Raw genomic sequence first — 13,495 nt, 5'->3', positions numbered from 1 at the left:
ATGCTTCGCATGATCTAGATGCTTCAGATGCTTAGGATTCTTCGAATTCGTTGGATTCTTCGGATTTTTCGGATTCTTCACATTTTTGCATCCTTCACATTCTTCAAATCCTTTACATCCTTCACGTTCTCCACGTTCTTCACGTTCTTCACATTCTTCACATTCTTCACATTCCTCACATTCCTCACATTCTCTTCACATTCTCTTCACATTTTCTTCACATTCTCTTCACATTCTCTTCACATTCTCTTCACATTCTCTTCACATTCTCTTCACATTCTCTTCACATTCTCTTCACATTCTCTTCACATTCTCTTCACATTCTCTTCACAATCGCTTCACATTCCTCACATTCTTCACATTCTTCACATTCTTCACATTCTTCACATTCTTCACATTCTTCACATTCTTCACATTCTTCACATTCTTCACATTCTTCACATTCTTCACATTCTTCGCATTCTTCATATTCCTTTACTTTTTGAGTTCGTCAGTTACTTCGAATGCAGGAGGGTTCGAAGGGCCTATTATACCTACACTTTTCACAATCGCTTTTCTGAGCATCCGGCTGTGCGTCCTATCAAATGTTCCGAGCGAAAGGGCAAAGGTAGCGCTTGGTAAGAATTGGAAAGGTGCGAAAGGGACGTGGAATTCCTTTAGGCACTTTTCAGGAGGAGGAGTGCGCATTTAGTCAAATAAAAACCATAGAGAAGAGAAAGTGGGAAAGGGAAGAAAAAATATCTTATCACTTTTTTCTTCCAGAGCAACCATGGTGAACGCCACTATAATTAATTATTTGATGCTGCTCTCCAATTCCTTCACTGATATTCCCGAGTATGGATTAACGTCGCATATGGGAGTCGACTACTATGACGCTCGTAACGAAAACGGCCTGAGTCAGTTAATTAGAAGGGTTCCCGAAGGGTTAGACCGCCATTACGTACTCAATGTAAAGATTGGCGCAAACGTGCCGCTGAACCCCAGGACGTTTGAAGATCTTCAAAAGCTCGAAATTTTAAACTTGGTGCTCGAGACGCCCATTGTACCCGAAGATATCTTCTCCAGGCTTTACTCGTTGAAGTGTCTAACCATTTGGGGAGAGTTTGAAACCGTCGACAAACGGGCACTTCATGGTCTGCAGAACTTGGAGCAGCTCCAACTGTCGAGATCCAACCACTTTCCTAGTCGAGTGTTTGATTGTCTTAGAAGCGTGAAGCTCTTGGATTTGAGCTGGAACACAATCGCAAACGTCACAAGTCTTTTCCATGCCGATCTGCCACAGCTCAGCTTTCTATTACTCGGTGGAAACCAAATTAGGCAGCTCTCGGTTGACAACTTTAACAAGGTGCCCAATTTGAAGAAGCTAAATTTGGACAACAACCAAATTTCGATGATTGAACCAGGCTCTTTGTCCATGGCGAAGCTTGGAAAGCTTACACTGCGACATAACGCACTACGGTCTTTGCACGAAGCGATGCTTCCAAACTTGCCGGGCTTAATACACGTGGATCTGCAGAACAACCACATCAGGGAGATTCACCCGGAGACCTTTGCCAGAAACCCTAGGCTGGACACGTTGTTTCTAGGCCACAATCAGCTGGAGAGCCTAAATTGGTTAAGCTACGGTTTAGTCCACGCCTCCACGTTATATTTGAACAACAACCAGCTCTCAGCTCTGCAACAGGCTGACTTTGAAAACTCGCGAAGGCTTCAAGTCATCAATCTGAGCCACAATAACATTTCCACTGTGGAATTCGGCACGTTGGACGACTTGCACAATTTAACCCACCTGGATCTGAGCCACAATCGCCTGGAGCACCTCGACCGAAGCCTATTTTCGCGCGCGATACACCTGCAGTACCTCAACTTGAGCCACAACGAAATCGCCGACTTCGACCCCATACTCTTCGGCCAAAACACCAAACTGAAAAGTCTCCATCTCTCCCACAACAAAATACGCAAGCTCCCTCCAGGCGCCTTCGCCTCGCTGGACTCGCTTTGGTACCTCCACCTCGACCACAACCGCATACAGTCGCTCTCCTCCTACGGATTTCTTCGCCTGGCGAACCTATGGGGACTGAATTTGGCCCACAACAACATCAGCGTCATAAATGGGAGGGCGTTTTACGGCTTGAAGCACTTGGGGAAGCTGTTTTTGAACAACAACAGCTTGGAGCGCGTCGGCGCGACGACGTTCGCCGGGTTGAGGTACCTGCAGCGGATGAACCTGTACGGAAATCGGTTCGAATGCGTCAACGAGGGCGTCTTTCAGCACCTGCGGCGGGCGAAGATCGTCGTTGACGATGGGAAGGTGAAAGTAAAGTGCGCAAAATCCCAGTCGTTCGTCTAGCTCCGGAACGAACCGCTTAAGCTTAGGCACAAACCGATTACGTGATTTTTTCGTGCATAACTAGAGGCTCATTTTAGGCTAATTACTTGAATTATGTGCAAATAATATGTAAGCAGTAACTGTGTTGTGGCGCCAAATTAATTTTAGAATATTAGGATATTAAAAATGTGATAAACTTGTGAATGATAACGATTCGGTACGCAATTGCTTAATTATTCACAAGGCGGTAATGTGATTATCTGTGTTTACGCTTAATTAATTAGGATGTTAATTTAAGATGTGATGTGATGCTAAGTAAATAGCGTGTAGTGTAGGTAGATAAAAATGTATGATAATGGTTGCAAATCTGGAGAAACATTCGTAAAATTCCTAATAAAACACAACGACTAATTTAACGATTAATTTATGCATAAATTCCTTTAAATTTCTCTCTCTGAGAGCTAGGGGGTATGGAATACCCCCCAGGCAACAGCCCGCAGGAAAAAAGATATTTAATGCACTTCCTTACACCTATCGTAAATTCTTCTGGCACTGGGGGGTATTCCAGATAATTTTTGGAAAGGAACCAACAAAAGGAACTCCAGAATCCTGCTGGGTAGAGAATATTCCTGAAGGCAGAGAAATTCGATGGCCTTTTATTAGAAAATAACCCGAGAGGCCTTAGGGCTGGAAGTTTTGAGGGATAACTACATGGTACCGGGGGGTCTGGGGGGTATGGAATACCCCCCCAGCCAACACCTCCCAGGAAAAAAGAGATTTAATGCACTTCCCTACACCTCTTGTAAAGTCTTCTGGCGCTGGGGGGTATTCCAGATGATTCTTGGAAAGGAACCCCCAAAAGGAACTCCAGAATCCTGTGGGGTAGGGAATATTCCTGAAGAAAGTCAAATTCGATGACCTTTTATTAGAAAATAACCCGGGAGGCCTTAGGGCTGAACGTTTTGCGGGATAACTACGTGGCACCGGGGGTCTGGGAGGTATGCAATAACCCCCAGGCAACACCACCCTGGAAAAAAGAGATTTAATGCACTTCCTTACTCGTCTCGTAAATTCTTCTGGCGCTGGGGGGTATTCTAGATGATTCTTGGAAAGGAACCCCCAAAAGGAACTCCAGAATCCTGCGGGGTAGGGAATATTCCGGAAGGAAGAGAAATTCGATGGCCTTTTATTAGAAAATAACCCGGGAGGCCTTAGAGCTGAACGTTTTGAGGGATAACTACGTGGCACCGGGGGTCTGGGGGTATGGAATACCCCTCAGCCAACACCTCCCAGGAAAAAAGAGATTTAATGCACTTCCCTACTCGTCTCGTAAATTCTTCTGGCGCTGAGGGGTATTCCAGATGATTCTTGGAAAGGAACCCCCAAAAGAAACTCCAGAATCCTGTGGGGTAGGGAATCTTCCTGAAGGAAGAGAAATTCGATGGCCTTTTATTAGAAAATAACCCGGGGGGCCTTAGAGCTGAACGTTTTGAGGGATAACTACGTGGTACCGGGGGGTCTGGGGGAGTTTGGAATACCCCCCAGGCACCACACCCAGAAAGAAAAGGGATTTAATGCATTTCCCTACACCTTTCGAAAATTCTTCTGGTACTGGGAGGTATTCCAGACCCCCAGTTCTACATTCTTCCAAAAAAACACTTTGAGCTTTTCGAACCTACAATTGTTGGAGGGGAACCACCGAACGGAACTCCAGAATCCTGTGTGGTAGGGAATATTCCTGAAGAAAGTGAAATTCGATGGCCTTTTATTAGCAAATAACCCGAGAGACCTTGGGGCTGAACGTTTTGAGGGATAACTACGAGGAACCGGGGGGTATGGAATACCCCCCAGGCAACACCTCCCAGGAGGAGTGCATTTCCCTACACCTATCATAAAATTATCGAGCTGAAGGGTATTTTTTTTTGGGGTAATTGGTACGAAGATTTCGGATATCTTTACCTCAATATTTTTGGTACTCTCAATCTCGAAATGTTTGGGCTCTTTCTAAAATGGTAATCAAGGGCCTTGGCGTGACCCTAAACGCGACGAGTCTAAATATGGAATGGTCTTGAAGATCTAAGTAGCTATAATAAAAGGGATATTGAATAACTTCTGTTACAAAAAGAAGAGTTAATACATTCAGCATTGCCCGTGGTCAAGAAAAAAAGTCGATTTGTCTGGTGTACGCACATCGTTTATTTAAATTTCAAGGGCGCACCGCCGCTATTTCCCACATCCTTGCATATTATTTTTGCATACATCATCGACGCGCAGCCTTCCATACCGCGTTAAAAATCCCGCCAAATTTGCATAGTTCCAATTTTAATTTGCGCGCGCGTAGCACTCTCCAAAACTAAAATGGCGACGGCGGCGACCTTGAAATCTATACCATTGAAGCTCGTAGTTACACGTTCATTAAAATCCAATGTAATTGTAAAATCTAAGTGCTCGTAATGCTTTCCGTATTTATGCTAAACGTATTCAGTCTGTGAATTAAATGTCTCTTTATACTTTTTTTCCCTTTTCCTTCTTTTATTCTGGACTTCGTTTGAATACTATCGATCAAGTAAACAGGACATCCCTTAAAAGTATAAATCATCGTGGCGATTGGATCTCCATAAAGCGGTCACTTCTTCTGACCGAGTTATAGACACGCGGAAAGTACGAAAACAAATTTGGAAAAACTGGGTGACCTTCCCGTCACGATCGGGCTGCGTTGTGGAGGTTTAGTGGTCACTAGTGCCCAACCATTTCCAGCGCCAAAAAAAAAGAAGAGGAAAACTAGGATATTCTCTCTCATGGTCCAGCCATTCCCTAAAAGATCCTAAAGCCATTCCAGAGCAGGCTGGTAGGCACTCCAATGTGGAAAAATGTATGTCCAGCCAATTCCAACCTTTATTTATGGGAGTACCCCCAAGAAAAAGAAAATCAACTAATACAAGACTTTCGTGTACGGGGAGTACTCCATCCATACATCCCAAACCTTTCGGTAATACCATAGATTAATTGTTTTTCTAATCTATGGTATTATTATACCTCTCAAAACGATTAGCTCTATGGCCTTTGGCTTTTGTGTAAGTGTCAAGGGTACTAACCTCTGTTTAGGGGCCTGGGGAGTATGGGATGCCCATCAGGAAAAAGAAGCGCAATCTTCATTTCCCTACAACTAACATGAGACCTTCGTGAACTGGGGGGTTTTGACACCTTCCCTCTCAAAACGTTCAGCCCTAAGGCATATTTTCGAACATTTTGGTGTAAAAGTGGCAACCGTACCCAATTTATCGGGTGGTCTGGTCTGCTCTCTCCTACAACTAATACATCGTTCAATAAGTCCCGGGACTAACCCACAGATGGCGTTAGTAATATCAACTCCACTTTGTTTTTGGAAAAAGCCAACCATCTTCAGTTTGGGCAAAGTTGCCGTAGAAACAGGGCGAGGCGGGGCGGCGCAGCCGCCGAAGCCGAAGCTATGCCCCCTTACTTTGCGAGGTGGTACGGCCTAGCCCTTTAATATAATCGAGGCCATGGCTTCGGCGAGATAATGCTTCAGCTTCGGTAGGTTTGCCGTAGTAACAGACCCGAGGTGAAAAGGCCCATCCGCCGAAGTCGAAGCTATGTCCCCTATTATATTAAAAAAAAATACAATAGGGAACATAGCTTCGGCTTCGGCAGCTGCGCCGCCTCGCCTCGCTCTATCTATATAATCATCCAAGAAAACGCTCCGTTTTCGGTAGAGTTGGCGTAGTTATAGGGCGAGGCGAGGCGGCGCAGCCGTCGAAGCCGAAGCTATGCTCCCTAGTGTATTACTTGGCGATGTGAGACGGCCTAGCCGCCGAAACCGATGTTATGTATTCCTTTTAATACAACAGAGGCCATGGTTTCAGCGGCTGCGACGCTTCGCCTCGCCCGGGTTGACCCGGGGGCTGGGGAGTATCCCAACTCACCAGGAAAAGGAAAACTCTCCCCCTTGCCACTTACACCAATACTTTTGAAAAGAGTTCTTACAGGTGAACGTTTTAAAAGGGAAGGTATTTATTCGATCCCATCAAAACTAACACTGATACTCATTGCTCCTGTGCGTGAGGGGGGGTTTGTTCCATAAGTAACTGGCAATGGGGGGGGGGGGGGGTTGAGTACCATACCCCTGGTTATGCTTGACCTCCTAAATGGTGCAGCCCTAAGGCTTCTTTTCAAAAATTTTGAGATAAATACTAAGAGTTCTAAAAATTTAGGCGAAGAACATAGTACCATGGACCATGGGGGGGGGTAGAACAAAATCAATGCTCATTCTTCTACAGCTAACACAAGATCTTCGTGTACTGGTACTGACATTGGCCCCACATTATAAAAATCTGCTGGACATGTGAACTGCAAATCAAGGGGGGCAGAGGACAATGGCGCCCAGTGACTAAACCCCCCCCCCCCCACAGGAGCAGTCAGTAACAGTCAAAGAGACACAAATGACTAAAGGCGTCTTTGACTAGCGACCGAACTGATTCTGAGTGCGACCGCCCTGAGGCGCCTTTTCAAAACTTTTGGTGTAAGTGTCAAGGGTACTAACCATTTTAGGAAGTTTAGTGTAACCGGGAGGTGAGGGGGGCTGAGGGTATGGAATACCACGCAGACCTCACGGTGATCCTTCTCAAAACGTTCAGCCGTAAGGCCTCTTTTCATTTTGTGTGAGTGGTAAGCGTACTAAACATGTTGGGGGAAGAACATAGCGGAGGATCTGGAGGGTCTGTGGGATGGGGGGGGGGGATAAGACCTTCATGTACCGGGGGGTTACCCCATACCCCCGGTAATACTTTCCTTCTTAAAACGTTTAGCCTTAAGAGACCTCTTTTGAAAACTTTAGGTTTAAGTGGTGAGGGTACTAAACATGTTGTGGAAAGATCATAGCTCTGGGGGTATGGAACACCCCCTAGATGTAACGGATGTTACAAGTTTTAATTTTCTCCTACTTCTTCTGGTTAATTCCATCGGGTGCGGTTCTTGTGATGGTTTTATATTAATATGCCTCGGCTGCTCGTCGGTCAATAACCTTCTTCTGGCTTCAAGGATCAGAGGTAAAGGATAAGTCAATACTCTTTATTATTATTATTTATTAAAATTACATTGCTTTTTGTTTTTCTTAAAATATCGCCTTTGCTGTAGGAGGGGAGGACACATTTTAATAAATGGGGTCTAGCCGGAACAATCCTGTAAGGTAAATGATCAGACCACAGTGTGTGAAAACTGCAAGAGAGCAGTGGGATATTCGACCTCTTTCTTTAAAGTCTGAATTTCGATATTTTGTGCACCTACTAAATCAGTGTATGCATTTTGAGAATCGAGCACATGTTTTTAGGCAGTTTTATGCTTAAAATGAACAACTCTTCGACATATTACCGTAGTACCATTCCTTGTGAAACCTGTATAAAGGGGCAAGCTACGACACAGGTAATTATTTATAAATACTTCGATTATTTATACACTAGGAGCTCTCTCTGCGCGTTGTGGATGCTTCAATGTAAAGTGGTGTGGATCCGCCCCCAAAACTTGGACGTAGTTGGACGCACACGGACCGACCAAAGTTAGGCGGAACTTTTCGTCGATTCTATGTGGGAATGGAATTGGCTGCTAAGTTGGGCTTTGCACGGACCGATCACGGAACGTCTGTCGCGAGATTTTCGAGTATCTCGCTAAACTTTCGTACGATTTCGATACTTGGTTCTCGGTGTTCTTCTAAATATCGCCACGAAGACGATTCGCTTGACAACACACGGCAAGATAATTCGTCGTCTGAGGCTACCCGTGAAATCACTTTCTTTCTCGCCTGAAGTCACTTCAATTTATATATCTCACTTTTTAAAATATTTTTCAAATCTTTATGGTCTTTCTGAAGTTTTTTAAAATTATTTTGAAATATTCAAAAAAAGTTGAAAAGGCTTTACCATTGTTTTTTGGAAACTCAAATTTCAAATATTTTTTCCACTTTGCAGTTTTCTGTTATTTTATATGTATTTCTCAATATTTGTGAAATCTTTTGAAATCTTCAACACATTTATGACGTTTTGTCGCATTTTTGAAAATTTTCAAAAATTCTTGCTATCGGTAGACCCGTGAAAGGTTATAAGTTCGTGAGATTGATGTAGATCTCTTATCGATTTTTTTTCTTTTGTAAAAAATAAAATTGGCACATTTGAAAAATTCTGTGAGGCCCTTCTAGGCCATAAACTGTCAAAAAGGCAATTCAGAAATACTTGACTTTAAAAATATGTTTAGGTAACGTCAATACGTAAATAGGCAGTTCAAAATTTGCGAAATTATTAAAATCGAATCAATTCTAAGTAAGTACCTACAATTTCCGGCGATTAATTATTTATAATATCTGAAAATCGTCTTCCCAAAAAACCATCGCCTTCTTATCCCCAACATTTGTTAAGTAAATTCCATCGGGTAATACAATGTAATTGTATTAACAGAGCGTATGCTAAATATTTTCGAGATCCACATTAAAATCAATGAGATGCAATTGAATATTCAGTCTCTTCGAACAATATAAAAGAATAGAAGTTCGAGTGTTTCAGCAGACAACGTTTGATTGCGTTCGAGAACGTTATCGAACAGGTTTGTCCAATTTTTCCCACACACCCTGTACAAAATGTTTCACCACCTTTACCTCACCACCTTCTCAACGTACCTAATCGTCATCCTATTTATTGCGCTAATTCTCATCCTAATCGAACTGAACAAGAAACCGTCGACGACGAGCACGGACCTGCCGGAACCTCCAAGTCCGAGATCGCTGCCGATCATCGGCCACCTTCACCTTCTCGGCGGATACGCCGTTCCCTACCAGGCGTTTACGAATCTCGCGAAGAAGTACGGCAACGTCATCAAACTGAAACTGGGGAACGTAAACAGTGTTGTGATTAACGGACAGGAGAACATTCGCGAAGTTCTCGTCTCGAAAGGCCACCACTTCGACAGCCGCCCCAACTTCGAGCGATACCAGCAGCTCTTCGGCGGCGACAAGCAGAACTGTAAGTACCCAATTCCTCCGCAAATACCCCTCTCTATAACCGTCACCGTTTACAGCTTTGGCCTTCTGCGACTGGAGCGAAACGCAAAAGGTCCGCCGCGAAATGCTCAAGACCCACACCTTTCCGCGGGCCTGCTCCAACAAGTTCTCCGCGCTCGAGGACATCATCTCCAACGAGACATCGAGCCTGGTAACGCGCCTCGCGAACGGACCACGCGAGACCAAAAACGAAATACTGTACAGCTGCGCCAACATCTTCACCAAGCACTTCTGCTCCAAGAGCTTCCCCGTGGACGACCCGGGGTTCGCGCGCATGATCGAGAATTTCGACGACATCTTCTACGAGGTCAACCAAGGCTACGCGGCCGACTTTTTACCGTTTCTACTGCCGTTGCACTACAACCGCTTGGAGAAGATGAGCGAGCTGGCGCACGAGATTCGCCACTTCCTGATCGATGACGTCATCGATGGACGTTACGAGAGCTACGCCGACGAGGAACCGAGCGATTACGTCGAGAGCCTCATACAGCACGTGAGGAACGAGGAATCATCGTGTATGAGTTGGGAGAACGCGCTCTTCGCCTTGGAGGACATCATCGGCGGGCATTCCGCCGTTGGTAACTTTGTAATGAAGCTGCTCGGGTACCTGGTGACCCGGCCGGAGGTGCAAGCGGAAATACAACGCGAGATCGACGGGTGCGCCGGAAGCGAACGGAGGCCGATTTCCATTTCCGACCGTGGCTCAATGCCGTACACCGAGGCCGCAGTCTTCGAGGCCATCCGCCTGATTGCGTCACCGATCGTTCCAAGAGCGGCCAACCAAGACACGTCAATTAACGGTAAGTCCCCCACCCCTCGCCATCTCGGAGTCGACCCCTAACGGAAACCTCTCCAGGTTACAGGATATCGAAAGGGACCCTCGTGTTCCTCAACAACCACGACTTGAGCATGTCGGAAAAACTGTGGGAAGAACCTGACGCATTCAAACCCGAAAGGTTTATCGTAAACAATCGCATCATCAAACCCGAGCACTTCCTCCCGTTCGGCGGCGGACGGCGGAGCTGCATGGGATTCAAAATGGTCCAGCTGATCAGTTTCGGCATCGTGAGCGGCTTACTGCAAAACTTCACAATCGCCCCGGTCGACGGTCAAACCTACAAAATTCCGGTCGGTTCCTTGGCACTGCCGAGGTCGACATTCCGTTTCGAATTCGTGAGCCGATAATTCGAAAGGGCACTTTAGGCGTATCAACCAAAACTAATTAAATAAGGACAATATGTGATAATAATTTTAAGACACGCTAATAAATTGTTATTCGGTTGTTAACAAATTGTTACAAAGGGACCAAAGCCTCGATAATAAACCTTTCGTACTTGTATTTAGAAGCGCATGCGCTCACTGACGTCACTATGACGTACTGTGAAGAACCGTTAACTTTCATCTTGACCACAAGATCCGCCTTTCTTCTTCACGTTGTTGATGTTCTCTTATAAATAGGTTAGTAAGATTTTGAAGGACAACGGCATAACTATCTCATCGTTTCTTTGGGTTTTTTTAAAGAGATCTATTCGTAAACTTTCTCTTTTCTATACATAGCTTGATCATGACCTTTCCACTTCGTCCTGATTCTTTCATCCTAAGTTAACACACTTTCTTGAACTTACCTATTCCTGGTTTTCAACGTTTCGATTATTTTTCTCAAAAAGTTTCTTCAAAAAAGTTGACTTTTACGTACTAAAACTATCGCAGAAACATCCGACATGTAGGGGGGGGGGGGTACGTTCTTCTACGCGCGTTCAATCCCGTGGACTTTCGTGATGATTTCTATAGAAGACCAACGATCTTCCTTTCTTCATTGGGTAATTCCCAGAAAAAGTAACCCAGAAACTTGCTACACAACACTGGAGGCTATTTCATACCCCGCCCCCCCCCCACTTTTCACCGTAATCTTTTTCATGAAACGGTCAACCTGGCTATTGTGAAGAAATGATCATATCTTCTTCTCCTAAGAAGTACTATGAAGAACGAAGCACCGGGGGGGTCTAGGGGGTATGGAATGCTCCACAGTAGCACGTTAGTTCCATTGCTATCTCTGCAGATGGTTCAGGGTAAAGGTAGCAGATTTTCACTGAGTGGTTTTTAACACTCGTTCCTCTTAATGTGATTTTTCAGGGACAACCATTCAATTTTACTTTGCTGGGTGGTATTCCATACCCCCCAGACCTCCCGGTAACAATTTCTCTTACAAAACTTGAGGAATCACATGATGGTTACTGTAAAAGAATTATTATTACTCCTTTTCATAGGAAGTACTGAGGAGAATGTAGTACCGGGGGGTCTGGGGGGTAGCACGTTGGTTACATTGCTATTTCCGAAGGTTCTAGAGAAAGTTTCAGATTTTTCTTTCCTGGATGGTTTTTAACCCTCGTCGCTTATACTATAATTTTTTAGGAACCGCCATTTAATTTGACTTTGCTACCCCCCCAGACGCCCCGGTAGCAATTTATTTTACAAAACGTTCAAACTTGAGGAATCACATGATGGATACTGTAAAAAAAATTAGGTATTATTACCTCTTCTCTTAGGAAGTACTGCGGGGAATGTAGTACCGGGGGGGGGGGGGTCTTCTAGTCTATAACTTTTGATTGAGAAGTCTGATCGAAAAAGTACGAATTGTTTTGGATTCTACGCGCCAAAATTAATAAGAAAAAGTGTTTTCCCGAGAAATTTTGGTGCAGTCAATTTTTGGTTAAAAAGGAAGGTTATACACTGCCTTTTTTTGAGGCCCGAAGAAAAAATTGTCTCAGATCGACCGGGAAAAAAATTTTCTTATAGATTGTGGCCTGTAGAATCCACAATTTCAAACAGTTCCAAGATTGGGCTACTAGTTCAAAAGTTACAGCCCTTTGAATTTTCTTTCCGAAATTGGTTTCTAGTCTATAACTTTTGATTGAGAAGTCTGATCGAAAAAGTACGAATTGTTTTGGATTCTACGCACCAAAATTAATAAGAAAAAGTGTTTTCCCGAGAAATTTTGGTGCAGTCGATTTTTGGTAAAAAAGGAAGGTTATACACTGCCTTTTTTTTAGGCCCGAAGAAAAAATTGTCTTAGACCGACCCGGGAAACATTTTTTCTTATAGATTGTGGCCTGTAGAATCCACAACTTCAAACAGTTCCAAGATTGGGCTACTAGTTCAAAAGTTACAGTCCTTTGAATTTTCTTTCCAAATTGGTTTCTAAGGGGGGGTACAGACTACCCCCCAGTAGCACGTTGGTTACATTCCTATTTCCGAAGGTTCTGGAAAAAGGTTCAGATTTATCTTTCCTGGATGGTTTTTAACCCTCGTCGCTTTTACTATAATTTTTTAGGAACCGCCATTTAATTTTACTTTGCTGGGGGGGTATTCCATACCCCCCAGGCCCCCCGGTAGCAATTTCTTCTACAAAACGTTTAGACTTGAGGAGTCACATGATTGTTACTGTATAAAATTATTATTACCTCTTCTCTTAGGAGGTACTGCGGGGAACATAGTACCGGGTGATCTGGCCTGGAATTTACTGGTCACCCATGTTTAACTCGGGCTCTGACAACGGAGGTAGCAATGCTTAGTCTCAGACTCGACGAATACCCCCATCAGTGTCTTCAAGACTATTCTGCCTATTTTGCAAGACTTGGCTTCCACATCAAGCATACCTACCCGGCGGAAAACATCCTCGCCCTGAAACCAGGATTTTGGCTCTGGGAGCACTCCAAGATGCTGGGGGCGTTATTGCGGGTTTCTGCGGAACCCTGCCAGCCAAGGAAAGCCTCCCCCCAGGGTGTGCGACCCGGAACAATGGCCACCCTGAGCCCCGCCGCAGCGACTTCCCCATAGGTTCGTGGTGCACCCGCAACTGGTGGCTATAGAATCTCTAGGTTCCTTCTCAGGATGCCCTGAACGAGACCCTGGAGCGTTTCCCTCCGATCTGAGACGCTTGGTCCCTGACGCCCCTCCCCCTCCCGCCAACGACCCAGACACAGCATTAGCCTTTAGAGATTTGTGTGTGTACTGGGAAAATGCGGTGTCGCCTGGGCAGAGTCGTTTGACCAGGGCTTGGTTGCCAGCCCCTTCTCGAAGGAAAGAGGCCACCACTCGGAGGT

The 13,495-nt window shown here is 44.8% G+C and overlaps 2 protein-coding genes across 2 annotated transcripts; both read left to right on the top strand.

Annotated features, from left to right (window-relative positions):
* Nucleotides 1–555: 555 nt before the first annotated feature.
* On the top strand, nucleotides 556–2,728 carry LOC116161310 (leucine-rich repeat-containing protein 15-like). The gene has a single exon (XM_031474624.1). It carries the CDS (start codon nucleotides 770–772, stop codon nucleotides 2,348–2,350), a length of 1,581 nt encoding a protein of 526 aa, XP_031330484.1. The 5' UTR covers nucleotides 556–769; the 3' UTR covers nucleotides 2,351–2,728.
* A 6,190-nt stretch (nucleotides 2,729–8,918) lies between these two features.
* On the top strand, nucleotides 8,919–10,702 carry LOC116161314 (cytochrome P450 307a1-like). Its single transcript, XM_031474628.1, has 3 exons — nucleotides 8,919–9,354; nucleotides 9,410–10,192; nucleotides 10,249–10,702. The coding sequence occupies exons 1-3, from the start codon at nucleotides 8,973–8,975 to the stop codon at nucleotides 10,575–10,577; spliced, it is 1,494 nt and encodes a 497-aa protein (XP_031330488.1). The 5' UTR covers nucleotides 8,919–8,972; the 3' UTR covers nucleotides 10,578–10,702.
* Nucleotides 10,703–13,495: the final 2,793 nt, after the last annotated feature.

This window comes from Photinus pyralis, unplaced genomic scaffold (genome assembly GCF_008802855.1).
Source record: "Photinus pyralis isolate 1611_PpyrPB1 unplaced genomic scaffold, Ppyr1.3 Ppyr1.4_LG10, whole genome shotgun sequence".
Lineage (NCBI taxonomy): Eukaryota > Metazoa > Arthropoda > Insecta > Coleoptera > Lampyridae > Photinus > Photinus pyralis.
The sequence above is the reverse complement of the archived record's forward strand: the minus strand, read 5'-3'. Positions and strand labels throughout refer to the sequence as shown.

Bases quoted from the DNA above. Each gene is read 5' to 3' on its own strand.
- LOC116161314 (XM_031474628.1), top strand. From the start codon at position 8,973: ATGTTTCACCACCTTTACCTCACCACCTTCTCAACGTACCTAATCGTC. The intron at 9,355-9,409 runs GTAAGTACCCAA...CACCGTTTACAG, and splicing joins CGGCGGCGACAAGCAGAACT to CTTTGGCCTTCTGCGACTGG. The intron at 10,193-10,248 runs GTAAGTCCCCCA...AAACCTCTCCAG, and splicing joins CCAAGACACGTCAATTAACG to GTTACAGGATATCGAAAGGG.
- LOC116161310 (XM_031474624.1), top strand. From the start codon at position 770: ATGGTGAACGCCACTATAATTAATTATTTGATGCTGCTCTCCAATTCC.